A 20,846-nucleotide genomic window follows, 5' to 3' on the forward strand; every position below is an offset into this window, starting at 1 on the left:
AGCAACGCACTTTGTGCTTAACACTCACTTGAACAGTTTGTGGATAAGTAATAGATTTCAAAACTACTTTAATTTGTAGAAGCCGAGCATGGGAACAATATATAACAGCAGAGTTACAGGCGTTGAAACAAAACACTCCCCATTCTTCCCTACTCATACATGTTCTCTGTGCGCACTAATATACGGGTGGTGCCTATCAGCCTAATCGTGTATTCTCCATAATAACGCACGTATATGTGAGCGAGCGTCTTTATCATGTCACATCCATGTTGCCTTCTGACGCGTTTTGTCTTGAATCTGCTGGAAAGCCGCTGAGCTTCGTGCACGAATCTGACGCTAGACCAGCCACAAAGTGCACGGAAGATCTCAGAGGAGCATATCTTCGATTTTGCATGGATTTGTGTTTTGCTCTGCGCTCTTGGCATCACTGCGTAAAAGACTGATCCTATTGCCGAGGGGGGAAAAAGGCGCTGGCGCTGCGCCACGATCTGGCAAGTGCGCCTCCCTTCACCGCTGTTTGGCTTATTCATAGTTAGGGGTTTGGGTTTGGCTGTTTTTAAAAAGGCAAGCACTGCTGTGAAGTTGATCAGTCTGCTCAGAAAACTTCCAGAGGGGAAAGTGTTTTGGAATCGGAAAGTCCAGAATTTCAGTGCGCAACCAATTGCGCACAAACTGGACTATTGGAGAATACCCAAGTGATTCGTTTATTTTATATGTATTTATATGAAAATCCACCGGATTCTTCTTTATCATCTTTTAAAGAGACTATTTTTAATCTTCTGATTTTTAGAACATCCCAACCTGTGCTTTCACTTTGCATGCGGACTTTTTTTCCATTGAGTCGAATCTGAGCCAATTGTTCATGCGCTCTCATATCTAGTTGTTGTTTTTTTTTTTTTTTTTTTTTTTTTACTTTCTTTTTTTTTTCGCCACCGGACCTCATTCACTTTGAAACGAAGTATGGCTCTTCTTGTGCTGGGTACATTTCTGACGGCGTTGTCCATCAGTGGAGGCTCTTATGTTCCGTGCGAGCCGTGCGATCAGAAGGCGCTCTCCATGTGTCCTCAAGCCCCGGTGGGCTGTCAGCTGGTGAAGGAGCCCGGCTGTGGCTGCTGCTTGACTTGTGCTCTGGCGGAGGGGCAGGCGTGCGGAGTGTACACCGGTACATGCACGCATGGGTTGCGCTGCCTGCCGCGCAACGGAGAGGAGAAGCCGCTTCACGCCCTGTTGCACGGCAGGGGAGTGTGTACGAACGAAAAGGGATACAAACCATCGCACCCACCCATTGGTAAGTTGACTGGAAAGCATTGTGCATTTGTTGCACGGGAACATTGTTGCGTTTAGATCGTGTATCTGGTGGGAACTTTGTGGCTTGCGCTGATCCAGTTTTATTGCGTGCGCATGTTTCTGCATGAGCTTCTCTGTGTTGTGGCCGGTCTGTGCTGCTCACTGCTGTTTTCCATCATATTCCACTGCTGTAGATTAGTGAAGCCTGTTTATGATTCATCCAAAGCCAATCATTAACAAACGATTTCCAATGCCATCTTTACGCTGCAAAAAAAAAAAAAAAAAAAAAAAGCACCGTGGTAGTACCGGGTATTCTGAAAATGTACCATGGTATTCTTTGACGTATAATGCAAATACCATTCAGTTACTATTGTATTATAATCTGGTACTTCCATATTTGAGAGCTGCGCATTATAAGTATTAGTGTAAATTGTTTCATTCAAAGCCAAATATCAGCAAACATTACTAAATTTACCATGTCTTTTTTTACCTTGATACCATGGTATTTTGGACATGTACTATGGTACTACCATAGTACATGTCCAAAATACCAAATAAATGCCATTATTGGAGTCCTATACTACTTTTTTGTAAGAAATACTGAATTGTACAATCTGTGTGTACTGAATCTGTTAAAGTATCATATAATGTATGTACATACAAATAACCTGAGGTGAAATTTCATGAAAAAATCTGATTGTGAATAAAAACTATAAAAGATGAATTAAATATATATATTCTATCATGGCAAAGTTTAAGGCTGCTCTGATGCTGCATTTCATTGGCACAGAAGCAAAGCAGCATCAGACTAAGCAGAACTGCATAATTTAGTATGCTCCTCAGAACTGTGTAAAAAGCCTCAAGATGCATAACTCCATACAGTCTTGTTTGGTGCATAGTTAGTGTTTGATTTGGCAATGGTGCTCTGTTGACATTAGTGACTCCTCCATTGTTATGATCACACCTCTCATCATTGTACGGTGTGCCCACGCCTCATGATATTCTTGATTGAGATTCTAGGTTGCTCTGAATTTAGGTCTAAGTCTGTGGGTGGTGTTGAGGGTCGGATTACCTTTCAAAGATTAAACCCAAGGGAAGGAGGGTAGCTGTATTGTGTCTACAAGCCTTCCTATGTGCAAAAATCACACATTTATGAAGAATAACCATGCACAGCATGCATATTTCTTGATATTTATGTATTTGGCAAATGGTTTTATTCAGTGCATTCAAGTCATGCTTTCCCCTGGAATCGAACCCCCAACCTTGGCGGTGTTAGTGCAACACTCTACCGGTTGAGCTACAGGAACAAAAACAAACTTTTCAGGTAACAAAACTATATCTTTTAAACAACAGAAATGCATGAAACAGAAATTTATCATAAAACAGATGAGGTTTAATTCAGCCGTGGGCTTTCACCATGACCGTTTGTACACAAATACAACCCCCTCACACACAGGTGCACATCAGAAACCCGTTTGTCTCTATCTGAAGTCCTCTGATGAGTGCGGTTGCTGGTTTACCCCTTCTGTGATTGCAGTGGGCACACAGTCGAGCCCTTGTGATTCAGCAAAATGTCCATGGAGCCGATCTATCAAGAGCTGTTCGTCAAGCATGGGGATGAATTTAGAGGGACGCTTCTAGCCTCCTGTGGTATTCGGTTTCAGCCTGGTTTTACTAGCAGGGCAGGACAGACAGAGAGAGGGAGAGAGGGAGAGCGTCCTTGTCCGCATTAGGATTCAGAGCCTTTTGGCTCATGTCTTCCTGATCCATTTTTATTCCCCCTTAGTTTAACAGTTATGCAAACATAAAATTGAAATACAGAATCACATAACACGTGAATAGTGTCATACCATCATGGTCTTGAATGCTGGCGCTCACGGTTTAAAGATTCAATGTTTTGAGTCAAGTACAAAAGGTGATGCCAGCTCCAGGATTGGCAAATACTGCAAATTTGTCGATTATCACATGGGAGACTGTCTGTTTGGACATGCCATGTGGATCTTGGATGTAATTGCCAACAGATATGACTACAGGCTACTTGCCCGTTAAGTCTGCATTAGCAATGATCGCACATCATAGACGTTCTGAATCTAAGAGCGTGCAAATAAACAAACGTAAAGAATCAGGCCAAAAGAACTTGGCTCTTTTATGTACCCACTAGTGCCGTAGCCGTAACTAAACAACAATTACAAGGGAATGGAACGCAGTTGTTCTTCTATTGCCTGTCTGTCATCTCATTTTTATATTACGCCAAAGGCCAAACTCACAGAAACATATACTTGCTTGCAACATCAGACTGACATTGACAGATATACGGCTCGCTTCACTGAAAAGAACCTGAATGGATCTCTTGCACTTTTTAAAAGTGATGCCCAGCTTTTGAAACTTTGTATAATCTGCACATTCTACAGTTTTTCACAATAATCCAAACCTACAGTCTACAGTGCTTGTATATCAAGTGCCCAGTCATCCTTTGCAGAGGAATGCAAGCAGGGAACCTATTTGGCACGCTTGAATGACTTCTTCCAGTAAAGTTTAACAGCAATCTGCCCAGCGTGTATTTGTCATTGGCACCTGGAAAGCTAGCGAGTAACAGCTGTGAAGAAAATCAGCTTGCACAGTAGTCTCGTCTCTGTCAGAAACGTGATTCCCAGGCTGCGACATCCTCATGCTGGGCCCTGCTTAAATAGGAACACATGTTAGGCTGACCAAAACAGTGAACGCACAAAAACAATCTATGTAATCTATGGGTTTACAGCTCACGTTTTGAAAATTAAACATACAGAATGTAAGCAGACAGCAGGGCTGTAACCATGTGGTTTAGCAGAAGACGCCGACCTGTTGAAACCTCCTGTCATGTGCTTCGGGGTGGTGGAGGGGGAGTCGCAGTGTCACGTTTCTTTAGGGAAGGAGAACAAAAGGTGCCTAATTTCTTGCCTGAAGCACAGGTTCAGATGTGGTTCCAAAGCACTGCCTCAAATTTTGTGCCCTGCGGGATTCTCGAGAGGATGGATAAGATACAGCGCAATACAAAACCATTAATTTGCAGTAGCTCTGTTACAGTTTTTACATTTGGTTGTTGATGTGCTGACATTTGGGGCTTAGAATCAAAATTTGGCTTGCTCAGGATAGCCAATTTATTCGAGAATAAAAAAGTTTGACACTGTAATTGCAATGTACTATAATTATTGTTTAAGTAAAAGGCTTACATTTTAAATAATCATGCTGTAGCATCTATTGTTGGATAATAAAAAGTGCAAATAACTGACTATTTTCTTCTTTTTAATAGACACAAACATTATGATTAATTATAATAAACCATAAGTTTCACACCATATAACACTCAAAATATGCACTATTACTTACTAAGCATACCCAACTAGTAGTTACGACACTAAATTCGGAGCCACAAATGAAGCCTACACTCAACTAAACAAGCAAAGTTTTCATCATATTACTCCCCTATATATACAAAACTTTCTCGACTCGTTTGGGACACATCTCGCTCTGCATTTTCACATTACTGCTTGTTTCTTTGTCGCTCTCATGTGTAAACGATGTAAAGCAGTCCTGTCCACTGATAGCCATGCAAATATACCTACCACAGTTGAAAATGGTGTAGCAAAATCTCTGTGACACAGTTCTACCATCATAACACCCAGTCGTACTTCCTACAGTTTAAAACCTTCAATATATCCCACAATGCATCTTTCTCATGGGCATTGAATAATGTTTGGCTTTTCAGTGTCAGTTAAAAATCTTTTTTAAGGCCCATTTTACCTGTAGAGAAAAAAACGGCCTAATAATTATGCACATCCAAAGGTTTTTTTTTTTTTTTTACTTTAAGCCACACGTGAACAATTACAATCCCCTATAAATGATTATATAAAATCTTGAGCTAGTTTGGAAGAGGAAAGATTGTACCTAGATACTCTTGATGGAAAGATGCCTTGAGCTTACAGACAGTATCGCTCTCTTGCCATTGTCTGAGCTAATTGAAATCAGCGACTGGGAGTGATCGACTGATGTCCTGAAGAGCACCTCCTGAGTTCATGTTTCGGAGTGTTGATGACATGAGACACGGTCAGGCGATGAAGAGGTGCGCACATGTGCTTTCAGCCTGAAGGGCATCGACAGGTGTCATCACTTTGCATTGTCCTGAATTACAGGGGACTTGTTTGAATAGTAAGTTATATGCTGACTTTCTTGGTTGTAACCGATAGCATACTGCAACATGGAAACTTTTATCCCAAAGTTTAGCTCTTAACGTTACTTTGTAGTTTGAAATGACCCCGATTTTAGCTCGCATTAGTGCACGGTTGCTTTTGTGGTGGTTTTCTGCTAATGTAGCATGCTTCTCTGCTACAGCGGCCTGAACATGTTGTGGACACGGTCCAGGCTTTAAATATTTAGCAGTGGATTCTTGCCAGGGATGCCATGGTTGGTCTGTGACAATGAATGCAAGACAAAGACAAGCCCAGCAGAATGGCCTGCTTCAAGAACGACTTTCAAAGGAGAGCTAGTCTGAATATTTAACAATAGCAAGACCTAATTCTAACCGGGCATGCTAATAAGAGACTAAAAGACGTTGTTTGAGGCCCCTACGGATTTCAGAAGCACCTTGTATTTGTAGTTCTCGTTTGTTTGGCAGCATATTCTGAAGAAAGAAAAAAAATCAGACTAGGTGACAACGCAACTCAAAAGGGGATCTGCTTTCATCATCAGCCCCCAAGCTGTAAGAAACTGTGGATATTCATGAAGTATAATTGCCTAGTGCACATGTAAATTATTAAACAGAGCCCTATCACATGCATCTCTTTTGGCCAGGCTTGCGTCCCTTTATCTTAATGAAAAGTTTTGCAAGACCAAGAGGAGAGACACCAATACCTCTTGAGCATTCTTTCCAAAGCTCATTTGAATAGACAGGCTACACGTGATACGTCTGGTTTGGCCGGGCTCCAGGATCTTGGCTGTGTGTCAGATGTTAAACACAGACCCACTAAACCTTTACAAGCTGGGGACCACGAGCATGGAAAAACTGATTTTGGTCCTCACTCCGAAAAGCCTGCAACAGAAAAGACGAATTTAGTGGTTTACAAACTCTAGGCTTTGCTGATTTCATAAACGCGATGCATTTGGACCGTGCGCAAGGAGTAAAATCACGAAAACAACCGTAAGGAATTGTTTTTGCCAACCCAGTCATCCTGTACCCTCCCTTCTAAGTCTACATTTCTAAGCCATGTAAATCTCGCTCTAGGCAAACGTCCCTACAACATTTCCATGAGGTGATCTCAATTTCGGTGGCTTCAGGAGTCCAAACCTGCAGGGAAATCTGTACAGAAATTTCAGTCTGCCAAGTCATGGGTTGCGGGATTGATTTCAAAGAGACAGCACCATGCTCTGATTGTAACTTCAGAAGCTAGGAAACCAATTCCTGTAATGACCAGGCACCCGCCCCATACGTCTCCAAGTCAGACAGACTCTTTCACCACCGGGCCACTCCAGAACACCCTGCCCCAGTCCGCAGCAATGTGAAGCACTGGAGCTCAGAGGGACTGCGAGGGCAGTTATCTCAATCATTTCTGCTGGCTGCCTCAGCTGTCTGATAATGCCCTCTTGGCTGTATGCACAAAAAATACTTGGCTTGATGTTCAGGCCTGAACCCGTGTGTCCATTTCCATTCTCGAATGAAGCCACTATAAGATGCAATATCAACAAAATACTATCATATCAATATAATAATCGCTTTGTGTTGTGTTTAAGACAACCCTTTACTCAAATGAAATGCTCTGCAAATGCATAAAACAATTTGTCAATAATATAGTTTATTTGCATAATAAATGGAATGAACCAAGCAAGTTGGTACATTAAGAGCATTCAAAAACAGATGTGTATTGGGACATAAATTAATTTCATTTGTGAATAAATTCCATGCTGAACTCTAAAAAATGCTGGGTTAAAAACAACCCAAGTTGGGTTGAAAATGGACAAACCCAACCTATTTTGGGTTCATTTTAAGCAAGCCATAGTCATTTTTAAAAAATATTTGGATCAAATAAAACTGCCCAGCACGTTTGGCAAACATTAAACCCAACCGCTGGGTTAAAACAACCAAATCACTGGGTTTGTCCATTTTCAACCCAACTTGGGTTGTTTTTAACCCAGCATTTTTTAGAGTGTGGCATCAGGTTTAGTCTGAAAGGAAACAATGTAGCCTACTATTCACTAAATTATATGATTAAACCACAACCATAAACAAAAACACTTCCTATAATAACTCCTATTAAAATGGCATTTTGTATTGCAGATATGATAAATATTCATTTATTAGATAATTTTACTGGTTTGCATGACTAATTTTATCTCTTGATATTGTATGCTTTAGTGTTAATGATCTGTTAATCTCCTCTGGATGTACTATGTTTGGCTTCGCTCTGCATGGTTCAAGTGTTCAGATTTATGAAGCTCAGCTTTGTCCAACAGTATTTGACCTCAGTGGAAAGACAATTTATAAGTAGAAGCATGCATCCTGTGGAGTTTTACTATCAAAGTATGTGTGCTTGAATTACTTGTTCTGCAATATCTCCAAAGTGTCCTTGGACACATGTAGACAGTTACTACATACACAGCCTTAGATTCTTGTAGAAGAAGGTTGTGGTTGTCATGGTGTTGTGGTTATTGTGACTTCAAAGTTCTTCAAGTACTGCTCTGAGCTGTTAAGGATCCTTTGAAAAGCCGTTTCTGTTCTCACTCATGCACATGCTCTATAATGAAATCAAAGGAATTATTCAGCTGTAAAAACAGAAGTGCATTCAACATTTAGGCTGTACACCTAAATGCATTTTAAAAAATTCCCACCAAACTGAATTAGAATTTTGAGGATTTCGACCTAAGGCATAACCAATTGTTTCAAGTTGTTTTGGGTGTGATAGGTTGGGTAGGGGGTGGTCATCAGCTGTTGATCCTGCCCCCACCCTCTGTAAACAAATGCATAGGAAACATTTGGTGGAAAAACAGTTGCTTTCATGTTTACACTCTAGACACTCATTAGTGTTAAAAAACGCCTCTAGATGGGGGAAAAAAGAAGACATTTGTCTTGTTTTTATAAAACAAATTTAGTTCATCCAACCTGAATTGTGTTGAAGTCAACTATGGGATATTAAGATCATTGGTGTTTGCTAAGGCAAATTACTATTGCTCTATTGTGCTAATGCATTCGGCAACCAATGTAGCTTTGCAACTGTAAACAACCTAAAATACACCATATCACAATAGTCGACCAGTTTTCCAACAACCGACTCCATTACACACCACTTTGTCTGTTGTTAGGAAGACAAAAAGTTGGTCTTACAGTGCTCATCAATGTCAAAATGACTGAGATGGCCAATCAAACAAGGTTGGTACTGTAAATTCAATGATACCTCAAATTGTGAGGCTTATTAAGATTTGCTAGTGCATTTCATTTTTAGCCAAGTGGATGATAAAACAAGTGAAAAATACATTTACATTAAAGGACCGGAGAATAAACAACATAGTTCTTTAGCTCCACCTACTTCCATGAAGCGCGACGCTCTCAAAATTCTGAAATGTTTGTGTATATATATATATATGCATATTTTGGAATAAACTTAAAATATATTGTTTTCATACATATCATCAACATTTGTAAATGAATAGTTTTATATTTCTCCATCGTTTTTAATTCAATTATGCTGTTCGCAATGCTTCATGCGATTGTAGTTCTTTCCCTCACTAAAATCGTTACGTACACAGTCTTGTGTCTTCGTTTTTTTGTCCAATTTTCAAAAACTTTTTTGCTTCAAGTTTGTAGTGTTGCGATTCACCTCATAGCTGATTGGCTTGGTTCACGGCTTATTTAACAAAGACCATTTTAAAATGAATTTTAAAAAAAAACTTCTTGAACTAGCACCGCTGAAAAAGGGGGCGGGGACAGTTGTACTGTAAAGAGACAACTGCATAGCAAAAAACAACTCAGCGACCACATAGCAACACCCTGGCAATCACTTTAGCATCATGGCTGTGAGTTTTGCACTGGCACTCACATTTTCTTTCAGTAAAAATCTAGTTAACGCTTATTGTTTGATTCTCTTTGTCTTAGATCATGAGTCAATAGAGCATGATGATACAGTGAAGCCAGACACGACTGAAGACCAGAGTCCTAAAATTCCCCTTAAAATTCCAGATGTAATCAACAGCAAGAAGCATGCTGCCGTGCGCAAGGACAAGAAGAAACAACAGGAGAAGCTTAGGTTACTGGCGCCGATGGATTACTCCCCCCTTCCCATCGACAAGCATGAGCCTGAATTTGTAAGTTGTATGACGCAGCAGCTGCAGTAAAATGATAGCTAGATGTTAAACACTGAGGTGATGATGTAACTCACAATGTGTTGGTCTGACGCAGGGTCCCTGCAGAAGGAAGCTGGATGGAATCATTCAAAGTATGAAAGACACTTCACGTGTCATGGCTCTTTCCCTCTACCTGCCTAACTGTGACAGGAAGGGCTTCTTTAAGCGCAAGCAGGTAAGACTGTTGTTTTAATGTATAACACAAATATTTAAATTTAATATGATCTTTTTTTTTTTCATTAATTAACATTACGAGTCAAATTAAATGCCGCCAATGGAAATAGTGAGAAACAAAATCACTGCAGAACCATTGCGCGTCTCTCAGAAACCTGTCCTGAATTAATATGTTTTTGAACAAATTGGTTCAGTCAATAATTCAAATGACTCACACAGACAGTCACTGTTGCCACCTACTGGTGTTTTGATGTAATTTGCATACAGAGTCACTGAAAAATCCCCTCATTTTCTCTTGTATACTATTCACTTTTGGGCTCGATGAACCCAAACCAAATGATCAGATTATTTAACCAATCTGTAAAATATAGGTACATGTGCACCATCTATTTGCAACATTGCTTTTGCAACTGTAAACAACCTAAAATACACCATATCATAATAGTCGTCTAACAATCAACTAGTCGATTAGTGAGGTCCACTAGTTTATTTACATGCACTGCTCTGCTTGTTGTGAGGGTGACAAAAAGATTTAAAAGTTAGATTTTTAGGCTGGTCTGCCTTAGTGGTCTCACTGCGCTCATCAAGGTCAAAATGATTGAGATGGCCAATTAAATTGAAGAAGGTGGGCGTTACAGTTTACAGAAGCTCAAAATGAATTTAAATGAAACCATTCAGTTTTAAGGGTGAAAGAGTGTGAGGTTGAATGTTATTAGTGATGCAAACTACTCAACTTTTTTCTCAAATGTCACCCTTATAATTCTAAAGTAAAGGCTAGTATTTTAATTTTGGGGTGAACTATCCCTTTAACAGGGCCGTTTTCAGCATATTATTAATAGTGAATCTGTGCATATTTTAAAATAAAAATATTATTTGCAAAATGTTCAAAATGAATTATAGTTTTACGTTTTCCATTTCCATTATATTTTTACAGCCTTCTTTGTAGATTTGAAATTTTAGCTGTAATGCTTAAAAAAAGTCTACTTTAAAAAATAGTCAACTATTTGAGTATAAATGTTGTTTCAAAACTTAATCACTCCCATTATAATTAACACAGCCATATACACTGAAACTGCCCATCTTTTTATAATTACATCACCTAGTTGAGGCATTCTCATTGGATGTTAAGTTGTGCTTGCAGTTATATGACCCTTTGTCCCTTGTCCACCCCGCAGTGCAAGCCCTCCCGTGGCCGAAAACGAGGCATCTGCTGGTGCGTGGACAAATATGGCGTACAGCTGCCCGGCACTGACTACAGCGGCGGTAACATCCAGTGCAAGGATTTGGAGAACAGCAACAACAACGAGTGAGAATCAACCCACCCTGATCACCAGACCTAGGGCCCACCCTCCTTGTCCTGTCCCACCAGTCTACCCGCCAGTCACTTTGAGATTTTGATGCAAAATGACAAAGAAACACAACAGCTATTACAAATCAGACTAAAAAGAAAATGTTAAAGTGAGATAATCCACAGGAATCGTTTTGACTGAGCGCTCATCTCTATCTCACTGGACTCAGCCAATCAGAGGAGCCCCCTGCTAGAGCTGAGTCCCGGCAACAATAACAACAACAAAAATTGTTAAAAATATATACATACAATTATATATTTTTATAGAAGCTGGGGTTTGAGCACCATACTGTTTTGTTTAAAGTTAACATAAAGCAAAAAACTACAAAAAAATTAAAAAAAAAAGAAAGAATATATGGCATGTTGAATATTAACAGGGCTATCTTGGTCTTTTACATCTTTTACTGTCAAGGTATCAAATGAGATAGCAGGAACTCTCACTATTTGAAAAATACAAACATTTGTTTTCCAAAAGAAAAAAGAAAGAAAAGGAAAACACATGGTAGAGATTTGCTGATACAGTCATCTCTATCTGGCTTTTTTTTTTTTTTTTTGGTCATGTCAGAGCACTTATTCATTGGGGAACCTGCTTGGAAATGTGTAACTTCACCAAGTTCAGTGTATGTGTGTACGAGCGTGCGTTTGCACGCGTGCGAGCAACGAAATAGGGCGATAGCTTTCAAAAAAAGGAATGTTTTCTTGTCTTTGTGGCATATCCCTCCCAGAACGTAGTTAAAACCAGGACCCCATTAGACAAATCTGTTTCAGTGGCTCCAGACTTTGTAGCTTACCTAACATGCCAACCGTGCCTATGTAAACAGACGCTGCCACGCAGAGTTACATGGGTGAGCAGAAAAAAAGTCCAAAATCAATCGGTGTCCACGCCTAGAAAAGAAAAGGCCACTCTGGAATAGCTTCGTATCAGATATTGTGGCATCTGGGCCGAGTTAAAATCGAGACAGATGCTGTAACCCTTAAACGCTCCCAGCATTTGCGTTTGAACTTTGACGGACGTTCACCGTGCAAAGCGGTAGTTTCTTTCTGTCTGTAATGTTTGATTTTTATTTTTTTCTGAATAACTTTTGTTATGTGCTGTTTCCTTTGACTTCATGGAGGTAATGAAAGTCCACTTATGAGCCATGTTCCTCGACCATGTGGTTTCACTGAAAATGGGTGTAACCTTGGTATATTACCTTTAACTCTAGATTATTGAATGTTTTACTTTTCTTTTCTTTTGTTATCCTTAACAAACAACCACAACGATCAGGTGCTCAGCAAAGGAGTGTTAGCATTATCAATTTGCATATTTCCATCTGACCCGTCACAGTGACAACTTGCTCATTTGAATGCAGGTCGGACCACTTTTGAAGATCCGCCCACTTTGACTGTTCACAAATCGGTAATAGCTCTTTTGGTTAGCATGATGACACATTGCATTTGTATTTCTGTATTTCATCAAACCACGAGGCACGGTGGAAACAGAAGGTGTGTTTCACTACAGCGTCGTTCAGTGTGAGTTTCTGTGTGTGAGTCTCAGTGCCTTCCTACATGCAAATACATTTGAATGGTGACGTGAACGTTACACAATAGCCAAGGGGAACGAAACAACCTTTTTATATTGACGAAGGACCTCAATTGCGTTCAAATACAGCATCAGATCTGATAATCCGTTACACTACATTGTATGTCAAGCAGCTATCAGAAATCGCTCCCTGCACCGAGGCTAAGATAGGGAGACCGTAGTCCAGCTAGCGCTAGCTCATTTACTGTTGTTTCTCTTACGAATAAGCTGACGATTGATTTGACAGAGACTGCAAATGTGTGTAATTGCTGACGAGAGTATTTTCAATCAAGCTATACATCACACAGGGATACTCACCGGTCGGCTCTTGAAGAGTGAGTGAAGCCATTCCCTGCCACAATGGGTCCGTCCGGATCTTATTTCAGGGCCCGAATGAGCATAGTTTCACTGCTGGGAGGGGGCTGTAAAAATAGTCACTAATCTCTTCAGATCTCAATCATATAAACACCCATCATAACCAGGCCCAGACGGAATCTGTACATCTGCATTTTCCAGATTTCAGAGCTGAGAGAACGACGTTCTTATTGGTAACTGAAAGCACAATCAAATCAACCAGCGTAGAATTCCGCGTACACAAAGATTTCGTCTGGGCCTGGCTGTGATTCCAAATAACCAAGGGTCCGCAGAATGTAACCGTTGCATGTCAAAAAAGAATTGCGAATGACAATTGGCTCTCAAGTAGGAGGTGGTGAACGAGAGAACGAGTGGGTTAACCAGACTTTCGCAAGGTGTCTTGAGTACGTCGTGGAGGCATAGTTGCCTCTGTTATTGCACAATTACCCTCGTAGGTGTCTTCACCGCAGGGCGAAACAGTAATCAGAGTTATCCAGGTCCTGATCCATGCCGAAAGCCCCCTCCCCCATTTAAAGAAAGCAGCTTGCACTTAATTCCTTACCTTGCCACACGTTTAGTGCCGTCTCAAAGTGAATCTCAGTTCAGGTATAGGAGCAGGAGCAGGCCTCGGACAGATACCCTGCCTGAGTACCTTTGACAGGGGCTTCGCAAAGCCCAAGCCTGAGACCCGCGTCATCATTCAGTGGGTTTACCAGTAATACAACTCTACCAATCACAGTCTCTTCTCCATCTACTCTTAATAGACTTTGCGTCTCAGTGATATCCGGGGAGAAGGAGAGCGGGTGAGAGCCTTAAGCGGTGATCTTGTGCTGGGCCTCCCTTCACAACACACAATACATGCTGCAAAAATCGTTTTCTTAATAAGTATTTGTGTCTTGTTTTTCAGTAAAATCATCTGAATGACTTTGAAAGTAGTTGAATTTAATTGACAAGCAAAATCATATCTTGAATTGCGAATTGCGCAAACTAGTATGGACTCAAAAAAGCTCAAATTCATGTACTCTTATGTTTCAAACCAGTTTGACTTACTTTGTTCTGTGGAACACTCAAAGGAGAAGTTAGCATAATGTCCGAGCTGTTCGCTTCTATACCAGAGTTTGACAAGCTTGAAAATGGACAAAAGTAGTACCGTAAAAGTCATGCAACACATTCAAAGCTGTATGAGAGCTTTGTGCAAGAAACATAATTCAATTTAAGTTGTTAATTTAAAATATTGCCTTTAAAATCTTGCATGAAAGCCGTGGCCACCATTCATGGACATTCTGCTTTGTTCCATGGAAGAAAGAACATCATGAGGGTGATAATTCAAGACATATTCAATGAAAATAAGTATTATTGTCTCACAAAGTTTTGATTCTCAAGTCAATTGATCTTCGTTTAGATATTTCTACTGAAAAAAACAGACAAAAATACCAATTTTTGCAGTGCTTCACACTTCACAGTAGAATTTTTAGATGGACAGTCTCGGAATCTGATAAGCAGGCACGCAACAGCTTTGGTCATGAGTCCACAAAAAAAGTGTTTATTTGAAAACCCGGAATGTTATAAGACGATGCACTATGGCTGAAAACTGTTTTACCTTACTTCCCCAGGTTGTAGAATCCATCTGGGTGTCATTGTGAGAATGGGAAAGAAATGTCATTAATGTGATTTTGATCCGTTCTGATTTGTAATTAGGGGTAAAAGACTATCGATTGCCAGGACGCAGCATGTTGCTTTTGTGCTTATCTGCTTTCATCAGATTCCGAATCTCCTACTTGGGTAGACAGCAGTGTTCATAACTCACACTACAGTAGAAACGACAGGTTTTCTTTCTTTCTCTGAATGCATAACAGTTTTGTTTTGTTTTTTTCTTTATTGATTTTCTTTTTTTGTGGATGAGAAAAGACTTGATGATTGACCACCTAAATGTGGCTTAAACTGGCATGTGAAAAAGACCCATTAGTGGCTGGAGGACTCTAAAAATGTTCAGCATTTGGAACTCTTATTAAAAACCAATAAAATGGAAAAAAAAAAAATCTCAAATTATTAAGAAAGTGAATATCACTGTGTAATATTTATTCAACTTGTAATTTATGTACTCTTTTAACCTTTGTCTTTTTTTGTTATGACAAAGCATTTATTTAAATAAAGTTATGTATTCATTTAAGCTTGTGCAATAAATTTATTTGTACATGACAGGAATTCGATCTTGTTTATGAGAACAATTTAAATAAAGTTTTATCACTAGCCACAGCAGTAACCACAGGAGTTGAGTTTTCCAGATGTCACCATTATCACACACTGCATGCAAATATAATGTCAACAGACACTGTGACATTTCAATAGCACAATAGACACACAATCTTGATATGATCATCACATTTACCAAGTACATACACTGCTTATAAATCCATCAGGTTGGCATATGTTAAAGGAATGTTCAGAGTGCTATCAACAGCAATAACTTTGAATTATTTTTTTTTAAAGGTTACAGTAAAGCACTTACAATGGACGTACACACTTAAAAGGAATAATTGACCCAAAAATAAAAAAATGATCCCATGATTTACTCACCCTCAAGCCATCCTAGGTGTATATGACTTTCCTTTTTCAGCCAAACACAAAAAGGTTATATTAAAAAATATCCTTGGAGTGAATGGTACCATGTAGATTTTGAAGCCCAAAAAAGCACATTCATCCATCATAAAAAGTAATCTGTGAGCTCAAGGAGGTTAATAAAGGCCTTCTGAAGCGAAGCTATAGGTTTTTGTAAGAAAAATATCCATATTTATAACTTAATAAACTATAATCACTGGTTTCCAGTAATGGCTGTACACAAGTGTGACCTCTGACCCATCACATGACGTACATGAAGAACGTAGCCATAGTGTAAGCTTAGGTGAGAGTAGACGCCTCTCACGGTTCATACAAATAGGGCTGGGCAACAAACTCAAGCTCCCCTTCTCTTATATCGAAGTGCTCTGACATTTCTCTTTAAAAATTATTGCTTTAGATTTCTAATTCAATGAAATTCATCAATATGTCCACGTTCGTCAATACGTCACGCGTCAGGTCAGAGGTCACTCTTCCGCTGGAACTAGACGCGCATACGTCCGTAACTGGGAGCCAGCGATTTTAGTTTATGAAGTTATAAATATGGATATTTTTGATACAATAACGCTTTGCTTAGCTTCAGAAGGCCTTTATTAAACGCATGGAACCGTATGGATTACTTTTATGATGGATGGATACTTTCTTGGGCTTCAAAATCTCAGGTACCATTTACTCCCATTATAAAGGCTTGGAAAAGCCAGGATATATTTTTTTTAATATAACTTCAATTGTGTTTGGCTGAAAGATGACAGTCATATACACCTAGGATGGCTTGAGGGTGAGTAAATTATGGAATAATTTTCATTTTTGGGTGAACTATCCCTTTAAATACACAGTTTCAAAAGCCACACGAATTAATCGTGTTTTGGCATTTGACTAGTGTGATAGAATCACTTACTGATTTTGTGTGAGGTCGGTAGATAGGACTGTTCGACCGATCGGTGTATGACATCAAAGTACCGCAAGAGCGATTAGAGAGCAGATGGCTTCATGGCTTTTGAATCGCTCTTGCGGTACTTTAATGTCATACACCGATCGGTCTGCACAGCACCGCTCCAAGTCAAAAACATCCTATTGTCAATCTTCCATCGTCAATGTCATCATGAGAATATAATGTCTGTAACTTTAGCATGATATATTTTCCACATTTTAAAATAATATTAAAGTCATCAAAACTATAGAATAAATGGAAGTATGGGAATTATTTAGTAACCAAAGAGTCAAACAAATCAAAGCTATCCTATATGTCAGAGATATTTACACTACGAGATGCAGGAGGATTTTTTGAACATTATTAAAGGGGTTCACAAATATGCCATACATTTTAATTAATGCATAACTAGATTGTCATTCACCTAGAAATGTAGTCACATTTGAAAAAAAAAAATCAACAGATCAAACATGTTTTCACTGTGGTAATGCTGCATGCAAGTGCTTTAACAAAAACACATTATTATTATTTTTCATTTAAACCCATGCTGGCCCAATTTACTTCAATGATAAGTGTCATACTGTAATCATTCAAATAAAAAGATAAAAATTAATATTATATATATATATATATATATATATATATATATATATATATATATATATATATATATATATATATATATATATATATATATATACATATATACACACACACACTCCTTAACACTCCTTTATTAGGACAGAAGACACACATAAGGTCCAGTCCATTGGGAATCTATGACACATGCACGCATTGTTCATCTGCTAATTCAATTGTCTTCATTGTTGAATCAGGATTTGGGTGATTAACAGAGGAGCCCAGAGGAATGGAGCGTTACAGGATACAGGTTTATTTTGGGTGAAGACTTACTGCATTTAAACTCTGCCCAGAGGCAAGGCACCTGGCTTTCCACAGAAGTCAAAGAGATTGCCCAGGAACAAGGAAGTCATTTACCAAGAGCCCCAACATCAAGGGGGGGATCTGACCGACAGAAAGGAGTCCCAACTTCTCCATTCAAATAAGTGAGGAAGCCAACGGTACGGATAGATTATGTGGAGCCATGTTTTATCACAAAGCTCCAGGGCAAGTCAGCACAACATTTCATGACTGCTTAGACTCGAGCATCAAGCCAAAGAGGCAAAAGTGCCACTGATAAGAGCCTATATTGCAAAACATTGATGATAAATAGGTTAAGTGGGCATTTCTAACATGTTTTCTTGTGATTTCAGATTCTGCTTCAAACCTCAAAGCAGATGACTGGCAAAATTAAATATGTGCATTTTATGTGTGAAATAAGTACTAGATAGTGTTTGGGGTCTAAGACTTTAGTTGCCTCAAGGTAATGGCTAATGCAGACATACAGGTGAAGTTCTTCCTGGGATAACTCAGGTTTACGGACTCCAGATGTAATGGATCAGGACTTCGTCTGTTCATTTGTAAGAGCCAGATCAAGGATGGGGAAACGAAGCAGACCCGGAGAGGAACACGTGTCGGCGATTTGATTTGTGGGGCAGTGAACATGAAAATTACTATAGCCTTCAAAGAAACTGACAACTGCGTTTTAGACTTCAAAGCACTCACGTCCCTTTTATCGTGCAATTAGTTGAACAACTATAGATGGCTGCATCTTATCACAACATGTGGCTCTCCACACCACTCTTTCGCCTGAGAACACAATGATTAGAGTTTAGCTTTTCATCCTCGGCCGGTCCCTGCGTGAGGCACAGCGCTGCTGTTCGCTCCTGTAATATTCTTGAGATTCACATTCTGCTTTGTTTAAAAAAAGGAATGCCAGGACAGATGTGATAAGCGCAGATAAACTACCATACACAAGGGGAAGCTTAAGGTGGATCTCTTACTGACAATCTCTCTGTAGACCAAACGGAACCGGAATCATGTGCGCTGCCAAAGTACATAATAAGAGAAGGCTCTAAGTTTATATAGATAAAATGAAAAAAAATAAAAAAAAAAAAAAATAGAGAGACAATGATCTTGATTCTACTCACAGTCATAATCACAGGGATAATCTGGCCTGAAGACGCCAAAAGTTGGTTGACAACTGAAGCTCAGAAGACAGGATTCCCACACCTTTTGACCAATCAATTTAAAGGATTAGTTCACTTCAGAATTCAAATTTACTTATAATTTGCACACCCTCATGTCATCCAAGATGTTTATGTCTTTCTTTCTTCAGTCGAAAAGAAATTAAGGTGTTTGAGGAAAATATTCCAGGATTTTTCTCCATATAGTGGACTTCATTGGGGTACAACGGGTTGAAGGTCCAAATTGCTGTTTCAGTGCAGCTTCAAAGGGCTCTACACAATCCCAGATGAGCAATAAGGGTCTTAACTAGAGAAATGATCGGTCATTTTCTTAAAAAATAATAATAATATACTTTTTAACCACAAATGCTCATCTTGCACTGCTTTGCGATGTGCCACACATTACGTAATCACGTTGGAAAGTTCATGCATGATGTAATTTTCCCCTCCAACTTAAAAATTGTCTGACATCGTTCTTTTACCTTTTTTTTCTGTAAAGGACATCTGTCTTAGTCTTTGTACATTTACTTTGTAAACACTGGATCTGTACTTTCACCTACTTCACGCGTGACCTTTCTAATGTGATTACGTCATGCGTGACGTATCGCAAAGCAGTGCAAGACAAGCATTTGTGGTTAAAAAGTATATTATTATTTTTATTTATTTTTTAGAAAATGACTGATCATTTCACTAGATAAGACCCTTATTCCTCATCTGGGATCATGTAGAGCCCTTTGAAGCGGATTTCTTGGCATGGAAAAGCTGCGGAAATGTATAAAATAATTTCATAAATTCTTATACGATTTATACATTTCCACGCCAAGAAATCACAATTTTAAAAATACCATAATATTATTATTGGATGTTCCTTGAAACCATGAAAAGATGAGGTCTAGGTAATCACGACACACAAAAAACTTCAGGACGGGCTTATGATTCATGTGCATGGAAAACATTAACAAGACAACTCAAATCATAAAAGAATGCATAGAAAGAAAACCCGACAAATGAGGTAATACATTTAATCATGCTGGATTTTATTACAAGAATTTAAAACCAATGTCTATTTTTGCATGCATTTATGGCTTTTTCCATTGCAGTTGTACAGAAAACTCAGTTCATGCACCATTCGCATGACAGTGGACACATGCTTGGAGTAATGTATGTTATTTAAAACCACCGCATCTCGTGACACACAGGATACGCAATGAAATAAAGAAGAAAAAAAAAAAAAAAAAAAAGGCATGTGAGATGCTGGCATGGTACATGGCTTTGGATTTGCTCAAGAAATTCCCCCTGTCATTTGTGTGAGACTCTCCAAATGCAGAGACCCGCTCTGACAGTTTTACACTGCACCAGATGGCAAGCAATCCTTCCCACCGTCACACTGGCTCCAGGCATGGCACAGCATCGAAACGTTACACAAGTACACACAAACACACACACGCATACATGAACACTTCCATCCCATCGGAACCGCTCTGGCAAATCAATATGCCCGAAAACCACAGGGATTGGTTTCGCACTGTTTTCAAAGTAGGCCAAACTCGAGCTACCGTAAAATTTACTGTACCACCGGAGGCTAGGCAGCATTCTATTTTGGAAACAAACCAAAACGGAAAACTCGTAACCCGTGTCTCAGCAAATCTATCTGTGAGGCACCAAAATCACACGAGGGGCAGTTTGTAGCGGTAGTTAGCACAATGCTAACTAGGTAATGTAAATACATGCTAGCTACTACTAAAGGCGAGCGAGATGTGGTAATGCTGTGAAAGCTACTGGAGGTTAATGTGTTAATATATCATAAAGACTAAGCTACAAAAGCAAACGCTGGGCTGAACACTGTCTAACACGTTAGGATCAATGCTAAAGCTTAATCAACTTCTATTTCTGGATTGAGCTGTTCAATTCAATGCTCACAGTGAGGGAGAGGATGGGAAAGAGAGAGACAGATGGGGAAGAGATAAAAAGAGTAAGAGATATGGGTACTAAAAGAAAATTTAACTTAATCAAGGGATGTTACAGCAGCTGCCACCCCTTAACAACCCTTAACTGTCATTTACATTGACAATAAGGTCACATACAGTGGCACCCAAAAGTCTAAGGCGAGGCTACATTGAAAAT

At 39.3% G+C, this 20,846-nt stretch overlaps 1 protein-coding gene across 2 annotated transcripts; it reads left to right on the forward strand.

Moving 5' to 3' along the window:
* Nucleotides 1-591: 591 nt before the first annotated feature.
* Nucleotides 592-15,343, forward strand: igfbp5b (insulin-like growth factor binding protein 5b). 2 transcript variants are annotated; one of them, XM_067409419.1, is made up of 4 exons: nucleotides 592-1,288; nucleotides 9,407-9,615; nucleotides 9,710-9,829; nucleotides 11,004-15,343. In XM_067409419.1, exons 1-4 carry the CDS (start codon nucleotides 961-963, stop codon nucleotides 11,136-11,138), a joined length of 792 nt encoding a protein of 263 aa, XP_067265520.1. In that variant the 5' UTR covers nucleotides 592-960; the 3' UTR covers nucleotides 11,139-15,343. The 2 variants fall into 2 exon arrangements, with proteins under 2 accessions (XP_067265520.1, XP_067265521.1); XM_067409420.1 differs by having other exon boundaries at nucleotides 9,491-9,615.
* The last annotated feature ends 5,503 nt before the right edge of the window (nucleotides 15,344-20,846 follow it).

Source organism: Chanodichthys erythropterus, chromosome 14 (assembly GCF_024489055.1).
Source record: "Chanodichthys erythropterus isolate Z2021 chromosome 14, ASM2448905v1, whole genome shotgun sequence".
In the NCBI taxonomy this organism is placed as follows: domain Eukaryota; kingdom Metazoa; phylum Chordata; class Actinopteri; order Cypriniformes; family Xenocyprididae; genus Chanodichthys; species Chanodichthys erythropterus.

Coding starts and splice junctions, on each gene's coding strand:
- igfbp5b (XM_067409419.1), top strand. CDS start 961: ATGGCTCTTCTTGTGCTGGGTACATTTCTGACGGCGTTGTCCATCAGT. Junction 1,289..9,406: donor ACCATCGCACCCACCCATTG/GTAAGTTGACTG, acceptor TCTTTGTCTTAG/ATCATGAGTCAATAGAGCAT. Junction 9,616..9,709: donor ACAAGCATGAGCCTGAATTT/GTAAGTTGTATG, acceptor GGTCTGACGCAG/GGTCCCTGCAGAAGGAAGCT.